The 10989-nt window shown below is 49.5% G+C and overlaps 1 protein-coding gene across 1 annotated transcript; it reads left to right on the top strand.

Annotated features, from left to right (window-relative positions):
- Positions 1-2035: 2035 nt before the first annotated feature.
- LOC121876131 (C-type lectin domain-containing protein 141-like) lies at positions 2036-10222 on the top strand (the record flags this gene model as incomplete). Its single annotated transcript, XM_042381068.1, has 3 exons — positions 2036-2089; positions 9797-9821; positions 10200-10222. Coding segments are annotated over 3 exons (102 nt in total), but the record flags the coding sequence as incomplete, so codon positions are not given.
- Between the last annotated feature and the right edge of the window lie 767 nt (positions 10223-10989).

Consider the following 10989-nt stretch of genomic DNA (forward strand, 5'->3'; position numbering starts at 1 on the left):
AGTATCAACAACAGAAAGTAACACCAGCAGCACTAACAATATCAATAACAGCAACAGTAACACCAGCAGCTTTAACAGTAACACCAGCAGCACTAACAGTAATAGTAACACGAGCAGCACTAACAGTAACACCAACAGCATTAACAGTAACAACAGCAACAGTAACACCAGCAGCACTTACAGTAACACCAACAGCACTAACAGTAATAATAGCAGTAACAGGAACGCCAGTAACAGTAACACCAGCAGCACTAACAGTATCAACAATAACAACAAAATGTCACATAAAATAAAAGGACAACAAGAGTACTATCACACATACCACAGGAACACCAGCAGCTCTAAGAGTAACAGCAACAGTAACACCAGCAGCCCTAACAGTAACAGGAACCACAACAGCTCTAACAGTTACAAGAACAAAAACAGCAACAACAAGAACACTAGCAGGAACAGGAACAGCAGCAGCCCTAAGAGTAACAGCAACAGGAACACCAGCAGAACTAACAGTAACAGCAACAGCAGAAGCAGCAGCAGCTGGAGCGGAAGTTAAGGAATGTAATGCATGACCAACTCAGCCGCCGCAGCTGTTCTGGCAGCCCCAGCCCACCACAGCCTCTACCACAGCCCCTGCCAGCCACCACCACAGCCTCTACCACAGCCCCCTGCCAGCCACCACCACAGCCTCACCACAGCCTCACCAGCCACCACCACAGCCCCCACCACAGCCCGCGACACCGCCACAGCCCCACCACAGCCTCACCAGCCACCACCACAGCCCCACCACAGCCCCCAGCCACCACCACAGCCTCACCACAGCCCCTGAGCTACCACCACAGCCTCTACCACAGCACCTGCAGCCACCACCACACCCCCACCACAGCCCCCAGCCACCACCACAGCCCCACCACAGCCCCTGCGAGCCACCACCACAGCCTTAACACAGCCCCTGCCAGCCACCACCACACCCCACCACAGCCCCAGCCACCACCACACCCCACCACAGCCCCGCCAGCCACCACCACACCCCACCACAGCCCCCTGCGCCACCACCACAGCCCACCACAGCCCCCAGCCACCACCACACCCCACACCACAGCCCCTGCCAGCCACCACCACACCCCACCACAGCCCCTGCCAGCCACCACCACAGCCTCTACCACAGCCCCTGGAGCCACCGCCACAGCCTCACCACAGCCCCTGCCAGCCACCACCACACCCCCACAGCCCCACCAGCCACCACCAGCTCCCTACCACAGCACCTGCGGATCCACCGCCACAGCCTCTACCACAGCCCCTGCGAGCCACCGCCACACCCCACAGCCCCTGCCAGCCACCACCACACCTCACCACAGCCCCCTGCCAGTCACCACCACACCTCTACCACAGCCCCTGCGAGCCACCGCCACAGCCTCTACCACAGCCCCTGGAGCCACCGCCACAGCCCTCACCACAGCCCCTGCCAGCCACCACCACACCCCACCACAGCCCTCCAGCCACCACCACACCTCTACCACAGCCCTGCCAGCCACCACCACACCCCACCACAGCCCTCTCCAGCCACCACCACAGCCTCTACCACAGCCCTGCGACACCGCCACAGCCTCTACCACAGCCCCGCCAGCCACCACCACACCCCCACCACAGCCCCTCCCAGCCACCACCACACCCCACCACAGCCCCTCCCAGCCACCACCACACCTCTACCACAGCCCTGCCAGCCACCACCACACCTACCACAGCCCCTGCCAGCCACCACCACACCCTACCACAGCCCTGTCACACCACCACAGCCTCTACCATAGTCCCCTGCCATCACCACCACACCCTACCACAGCCACCACACCCTACGACAACCACCACACCCTATACCACAACCACCACATCTCTATACCACAACCACCACACTCTACCACAACCACCACACTATACCACAACCACCACTTTATTACCACAATCACCACACCTATACCACAACCACCACACTCTCCCTACAACCACCACACCTCTACTACAACCACCACACTGTACCATAACCACCACACCCTCTACAACAACCACCACACCCACCACACTCTCTACCACAACCACCACACTCTACCACAACAATCACACCATACCGTAACCACCACCTCTCTACCATAACCACCACATTTCTACCACAGCCACCACACCCTCTACCACAACCACCACACCCTCTACCACAACCACCACACTCTCTACCACAACAATCACACCATACCATAACCACCACCACCATACCATAACCACCACATTTCTACCACAGCCAATTTACCCTCTACCACAACCACCACACCCCCTACCACAACCACCACACTCTTTACAACATGTCACAATCAACACAGCCACAACCAGTCAATACCACCACCACCACCACCACCACAGCTACTACTAGAGACACTCAAGCATCAACTACCACATGTGCACCACCAATCCAGTAGTGACAAGCAACACAACCAAAATTATAACCACAGCTACCATACTTAGGCCATCAATTGCAACCACAACTATAACACCAATTACAACCACACACCTAAACTACAGTACAGTAACACAATCTTATTTCAGTCTCATTCATTACTACCACAACAATAATAGTAATACACCATACCGTCGTTACAATTTCAACTCATAACTAACAACACAACCACAACAACAACCTCAGCTACCACAACCTTAGTGTTGGCAATTCCCAGCAGGTAACCACATACATGCAAAAGAATGTACCATTAATTATCTCCATTATTACCACACTTTGTTACCGTGGCTCTCTCTCTCTCTCTCTCTCTCTCTCTCTCTCTCTCTCTCTCTCTCTCTCTCTCTCTCTCTCTCTCTCTCTCTCCTCCTTCCCCTCCCTCCCATGCTCCACTTTACCCCTCTCACGCTCCACTTTACCCTCTCACACCTCTTTACCCCTCCCACGCTCCACTTTACCCCTCCCTCCACTTACCCCTCTCATGCTCCACTTTGCCCTCCCACGCTCCACTATACCCTCTCCGCTCCCTTTACCTTTCCCTTTCCCTTTACCCACCACCTCTTTGCCCCTCCCACGCTCTTGCCCCCTCCCACGCACCACCTCTTTGCCCCTCCCACGCACCTCTTTGCCTCCCCACACCCTCTTTGCCCTCCCACCTCTTTGCCCCTCCCACGCACCCTTGCCCTCCACACCTCTTTGCCCCTCCCTCTTTGCCCCTCCCACGCACCTCTTTGCCCCTCCCTTTGCCCCTCCCACACACCTCTTGCCCTCCCACCACATGCCCTCCCACGCACCTCTTTGCCCTCCCACACGCCCTCCCACCTCTTTGCCCTCCCATGCACCTCTTTGCCCCTCCCACGCCCCTCCCACGCACCTCTTTGCCACCTCCACCTCTTTGCCCCTCCCACCACCTCTTTGCCCTCTTTGCCCCTCCCCACCCTTGCCCCTCCCACACCTCTTTGCCCCTCCCACACCTCTTTGCCCCACCCCACCTCCCCGCCCCTCCCCTCCCCACACCTCTTCCCGCCCCTCCCCACCACCTCTTTGCCCCTCCCACGCACCTCTTTGCCCCTCCCACGCACCTCTCACGCATTTTCAGTCAACAACAAAACACTCCCGGATACAAGAGCTTCCCGGTGAGGTGTAGGTAATTCTCTATAGTAAGTATTTTGGAAGATCACAGAAAATAGACAAACAGACACAGATTGACACAGACACACAGAAGAAAAAAACACAGATAGACAAAGGCAGATAGACATAGACAAACAGATATACAGTACAGATAGACAGACACAGATAGAGACATAGATAGACAAAGGTAGACAGACTTAGACAAACAGATATATATAGTACAGACAGACAGAAACAAACAGACAGACAATTTGTACAGTAAGTGAGGATACAGACGATTGACCACCAGACTTTGACTCAGTAACGAAGATCACCTGAGTATTTTCGTTCCCCGCCTTGGATATTGCTCTGTACAACTTCCAATTTGAGAACAATTTTTCGGATCACATGAATATTTGACACCCCAGCTTATTTCACCTGATGATTGACATCCTAACTCTACTTGGGGTTTACGTTGGGTATGGTTAAGTTAGAATAGGTTAGATTAGGCTGGACTAGGTTAGGTTTGGTTAGGTTAGGTTAGGTTAGGTTAGGTTAGGTTAGGTTAGGTTAGGTTTGACTTGATTCATTTAAGTTAAACTACACTGGATTAGGGTAGGCAAGGTTAGGTTAGGCTTGGTTAAGTTAGGCTGGATTAGGAGACGTTTGGCTAGATGAGGTTACGTAGGGCTAGATTTGTTCTAAGTTAGGTAAGGTTAGGCTAGATTGGGTTAAGATAGGTCTGGCTAAACTCGACTAGATTAGCTTAGGTTAGATTAGCGTCAGTGTATTTAATCATGAGCTAGGGGGCTAATCTACATGCGATCCCATTTTTGCTAATATTTTTTTTAGTTCTTTGGAAAATTTAGCATAAAAAAGGCGACAAATGGGAGGGTGTTGTTGTTGTTGAGGAGGAGGAGGAGGGAGGTGTACCGGACAGTGTGCTGATAGCCTGATTGTTTTACCTGTGAGCGGAAATACCTAAGCGCCTCGTAAAGGTGTATGGTTCAGGTAACTTGAGTGTTATGTAACTTCTGTGGAGATTATGTAATGTGAAGGATGTCTTTATGTGTTGTATTGTATTTTAAGGTACTGTATTCTGAAATTTATAGATACTAGTATATTGATGAATGAATGGAGAGAGAGAGAGAGAGAGAGAGAGAGAGAGAGAGAGAGAGAGAGAGAGAGAGAGAGAGAGCTTTGTTATGAGGAGAAATGTTTGCCATAATTTCCTGCTGTCATTCATCTCTTCGCGTTTTTATAAACAACTTCCATATAGTCATTAGTCTTCAACAAGTATCATTATAGTGTTTATATTTGACATTTAGCTTAAATAAAATTTGTATTCAATGTTAGAGGATATGTAACATGTGAGTAATTAAGTGAGAAAAAATAGATATAGTTTCTTTTCTGAATTGTTTATAAAGAAAATTATTGAATAAAACACATAAATTTAATTGGGAAATTTCACAGAACTTCTTTTATTTATTTTATTTTTTTACATCAAATGGGACATATTATTTATCAGTTTAACCCTAATTTATTATATTATCTGTATGTTAAAGTCTTATATGAAGAAATATATTAACTCTCCACTATTATTAAACACTGTAACATAAGGGGCCATCCACACACCCATTGCCACCCCCGACGTGTGGGTATATGGGCTCCAGGCAGGGTGGTTAGGGAGACAGTGGTGGGACAGGTCATGGTGGGAGAGAACTGGAACGGGTCATGGTGGGAGAGAACTGGAACAGGTCATGGTGGGAGAGAACTGGAACAGGTTATGGTGGGAGAGAACTGGAACAGGTCATGGTGGGAGAGAACTGGAACAGGTTATGGTGGGAGAGAACTGGAACAGGTCATGGTGGGAGAGAACTGGAACAGGTCATGGTGAGAGAGAACTGAACAGTCATAGGAGAGAACTGAACAGGTCATGGTGGGGAGAGAACTTGAACAGGTCAGGTGGAGAGAAACTGGAACAGGCCGTGGTAGGAGAGAACTGAACAGGTCATGGTGGGAGAGAACTGGAACGTGGGCTGCGGTGGAGAACTGGAAATTATACGTGGTGGGAGAGAATTTGGAACAGGTCAAGTGGTGAGAGAGAACTGGGGCGGGTAGGAACCTCGGGAACAGGCCTCCTCCAAGTGGTGGGAGAGAACTGAACGGGCTGGTGGTGGGAGAGAACTGGAATGGGTCATGGTGGGAGAGAGCTGGCACAGGTCATGGGAGAACTGAACAGGCTGGAAGTGGTGGGAGAGCACTGAACGGGTCATGATGGGAGAGAACTAGAACAGGTCATGATGGGAGAGAACTGGAACGGGTCATGGTGGGAGAGAACTGGAACAGGTCATGGTGGGAGAGAACTGGGACAGGTCATGATGGGAGAGAACTAGAACAGGTCATGATGGGAGAGAACTGGGACAAGGCATGGTGGGAGAGAACTAGAACAGGTCATGATGGGAGAAAACTGGAACGGGTCATGGTAGAAAAGAACTGGAACAGGTCATGGTGGGAAGGAACTGGAACAGGTCATACAAGGAGACGAGGGAGATGGTACTTAGACTAAGGTTCTGGACGACGACTTGATGGAGGACTTTCTAAAAGGTTGTAATCCAAGAGTGTGGAGAAATTTTTTTGTGTTTTGGAAGCACTAAAGAGATATGAGAGAGAGAGAGAGAGAGAGAGAGAGAGAGAGAGAGAGAGAGAGAGAGAGAGGCGACTTGCTCCCTCTTGTGCTGTGTACTGTTTGTCCCCATAAGTCAGGTGCTGAGGCCCTGTGTATCTAGCAGACATCCGACACATTGTAGCTCACAAACAATGCTAGAGAATTCATGGTGAGTTCATGGCTGGAGACTTTGGTGTAAAATCATTAGAGGGAAATTTCAACCACTAATCTTTAGGCCCGAGTGAGAAAACGTATCAACTGCTGGTGGCGAGGTTGGCACCACACGCACCCCGTCGGCTCTACATCGTTGGTTATTGACCTTTGTTAACTTTCTCGACTTGCAAATGGCAGTTTTAGAATGTTTCTAATGTCTTCGTCAGGTGTTCAGAAACCAATAAAGAAAATGTGTCAGTCACGTCTTAGGGGAGGTTAGGAAAACCTTATATATAAAAAGTCAAGTTCCGTGACAGAGAGAAGCTCCTCTGTATCTTAGCTAATGAAGCGAATTGTGATGCCAAAAAAGAACCTACTTAATACCAGAGCGAGTATCGACGCTTTACTTGAATGTTATAGAAAAGCGGCTGGTAAATCGCACTACACTATTGTCTCTGTGACACCATTGTAAGGCAGGGGAAGTCCAGGAGGTGGCCCATTAACGCAAACAAACAGATCCGTCGTCAGCTCATTGTTGCAGCAGGAGTGGGCTCCTGTGTCCTCACCATTGACAATTTTGAATGGGGAAACTCAGACAAATTAAAAAAAAAATTGAGCCTTTCCATGTAATCTCAGTTGTTTTTTAAGGCTGGCATCCGATGACCAGCCCACGTGTATGGTTATCTGTGTCACGGCACTTGTTTGTGTCATTGGAAAACCAACAGCTGCTGTCACACTTGGTGATCTAGCCAAGCTTGTTTCATAAAGTACATTTAGCCACTTGTCAGGCGTTAACAAAGAAGAGGATGGTTTATTCGAAATATCTGGACGCAAATCCAAGAAAGCAGACACAAGGGAGGGGGGGGGCTGAACCAGATGGGTAGAGAATTAGTGCATCACTGACCACTTTTGTTTTGATCCAACAATCTTTTGTCTCATATATTTGGAAGAGAGCAAGAATGTTCTTATACGGCCTCTTAGACTTCAGGTCTTGCTTTGTGTAGCAAGTTTACAATCAGCTTCAGATGTTGTTGTTGTGGCTGGAAGCTTCACTGACCCAAGACGTGTTATCATCAGTCCCAATGTGGACCATCTGGGCACTAACACATGAGGAGGCAGACACCTACAAAGTGATGTTACAGTGGAAGGGTATTAATGGGTGGCGGTACACAGTCGTGACACCATTGTCATGATCCAATCACTTCATCGTAAAACAGCCAGTCAAGTGTAGACCGGAGCTAGTACTGCCTTAGCCAACGGATATTGTAATACACGAAGTGAGGATGCCACTCCCCCATGGACTGTAGCTGCCTCGACAACCTTCTGTATCTTAGCTGACTATTACTCCGCCAGCTGTGTCTGGCCACGGAAGGGACAGCTCGGCAATCTTGTTAAAGAATCTAAGTTATTGATGTTATGTGGTGACACAACATGAGTTTGATGGTGCAGAAAAGTTTGTTGTTGCAATGTACAGTCCCACATGTTACACAACATGGGTGAATGATCTCAGGGGAGAATTGTTCCCTCGGATCAGTGACCCTGAAAAACCACCGCCTACCAGGGGTGCACTGAGGCATCACAGGCTGCCATCACGTGATTGTTTGGCGCGAGGGTCCCATGCCCACACCTACAGTCCCAGACACCTGGAGAATGTGGCTGGGGTCCTGATTGTGGCACACTTAAGCCAGTTGTGATGATGCTTCAATTTATCCAGGTATATACTTAACAACTACTCCCGTGTGACTTCACTTACGGGAGCTACTGCACTGTACTGTACACAGGTAGAGAGAATAACCTCCTGTGTTCAGCCGGGTGTACTTACTACCAAAACTATTTCACCGCGAACAATCCTACCTCAGGGAGAGACTCTGACAGTGAATAAATAGTGTTTATTTTATATAATTAATTTAATTATATTTAGCGATTATGTTAAAATATGGTTCCATTATCACTGCCAGAAGGGTTAAAGGGAGCGTACACAACCACAATGGAATATATTCAATTTCTCCTTCCATAATGTTGATTTATTACACCAGTCTTTGTGATCACTAAATATATACAATAAATATGTTAAACACTTATTTTAACTACAAATATTAGTCGGTCATATTATAAGGGAAAGTTTCAATAACCCGCAAAATCACAAATTATGGATCAGGGAATTGTTTTACTGTAACCCCGATAATATGTGTTGTCCCGCACAATATTGTAAATGTTAACAGGAAGCAGAGTATATTATTTAATATGACATAACTTGTCGCATTTAAGATATAAATTTACAAGTTAGGAACGATATTATTATTTTACTAATACAAACTCAAATAATTTTGTAAGCAAATTAATTATATATTATTGTTGTTTTCAGTAAAGACCAAAAAGATGAAATTATGTATCATATTAATTTTGAAACCACTATATGATATCTTCTCAAAGATTTAAAAAAAAAACGAATAATTACAAAGTCTGGGCTCAGATAGTTTCTCTTTCGCATAGTAAGTGAGAACAAGGCAAGCACAGTGTTCCAGGATCCACATGGAACATACATAATGGTTACAAGTTTATAAGAAATAACTTTTGACGAGACCCACGTATCGTCCCCGTGGCCCTGGGTGGTAATATTCAGTCTACTTCAACCTCGTAACTTTACCATCAGTTGTGTGAGCAAGTTTAAATCACCAAGCGTGAGGTGTTTCGAGCTGTATTGTCTGCTTGTGACTCTCATTTAATATTCCAGTAACTATTATCTACTCCTTCAGTCACTATCACTCACTTACTCCTCCAGTCACTATCACTCACTTACTCCTCCAGTCACTATCAATCAGCTCCTCCTGCAGTAAGTAATCGGTAGTATTGATGGAGGTGCCGTCAGGTGCCACACGGGCATACAGAGCCATTAGCGATCATTACCACAGGTGACTAATGTGTGGCGAGGTGGTGTACCTGAACTACTCTTGTCTTCCTCTTCTTTCTAGTGTATATTTTTTTTTCTTTTCTATTTCTACTCCTTTTTTCTTCTTCCTCCTCCTTCTCCATGGATAAAAAAAGATAGGAGAGGAAAGAACAAGGGTAAAAAGAGAAGTAGGAAGGAGGGGCAGAAGATGAAGGTGGAGAGAGAGAGAGAGAGAGAGAGAGAGAGAGTGGATTAGAGGAGAGTGTAGACAGGGAGGGAGGGTGAAAGGGTGTAGAGAAAGAGAGTAAAGGGGGGGTAGGAGAGAGAAGAATGATGAAAGGAAGGAAAGAGATGGGAGGAGAAAGAAGAGATGGAAAAAATGGGAATATGGGAAGGTAAAGAAGAGAGAGGGGAGGAGGAAATGATGAGAGGGGACCCCACCACCACCACCAACCACACTACAGCCACTACCACAACCACCACCACCACCACCAGCCAACCACAACGCACCAGCCACCACCAGCCAACCACCACAACGCACCAGCCACCACTAGCCAACCACTACAACGCACCAGCTAGCCACCATTACCACCACCCACCAACCAATCACCACAACGCACCAGCCACCACCAGCCAACCACCACAACCACCAGCCACCACCAGCCAACCACCACAACGCACCAGCCACCACCAGCCAACCCACCACAACGCACCAGCCACCACAACGCACCAGCCACCAGCCAACCACCACAACGCACCAGCCACCACAACGCACCATACCACCAGCCAACCACCACAACGCACCAGCCACCACTAGCCAACCACTACAACGCACAGCTAGCCACCATTACCACCACCCACCAACCAATCACCACAACCACCAGCCACCACCAGCCAACCACCACAACGCACCAGCCACCACCAGCCAACCACCACAACGCACCAGCCACCACCACCAACCACCACAACGCACCAGCCACCACAACGCACCAGCCACCACCAGCCAACCACCACAACGCACCAGCCACCACCAGCCACCAACGCACCAGCCACCACCAGCCAACCACCCACACCACCACCACCCACCACCAGCCACACCAACGCACCAGCCACCACCAGCCAACCACCACAACGCACCAGCCACCACCAGCCAACCACCACAACGCACCAGCCACCACCAGCCAACCACCACAACGCACCAGCCACCACCAGCCAACCACCACAACGCACCAGCCACCACCAGCACCACAACCAACAGCCACCACCAGCCAACCACCACCAGCCACCACCAGCCACCACCAGCCAACCACCAACCACCAGCCACCACCAGCCAACCACCACACACCACAACCACCAGCACAACCACCACCACCAGCCACCACCACCAACGCACCAGTCACCACCAGCCAACCACCACACCAGCCACCACCAGCCAACCACCACAACGCACCAGCCACCACCAGCCAACCACCACAACGCGCCAGCCACCACCAGCCAACCACCACAACGCACCAGCCACCACCAGCCAACCACCACCACCACACCACCAGCCACCACCCCAGCCACCACCAGCCAACCACCACAACGCACCAGCCACCACCAGCCAACCACCACAACGCACCAGCCACCACCAGCCAACCACCACAACGCACCAGCCACCACCAGCCAACCACC

The sequence above is a fragment of the Homarus americanus genome, unplaced genomic scaffold, assembly GCF_018991925.1.
Source record: "Homarus americanus isolate GMGI-L3 unplaced genomic scaffold, GMGI_Hamer_2.0 scaffold34921, whole genome shotgun sequence".
Classification (NCBI taxonomy): domain Eukaryota; kingdom Metazoa; phylum Arthropoda; class Malacostraca; order Decapoda; family Nephropidae; genus Homarus; species Homarus americanus.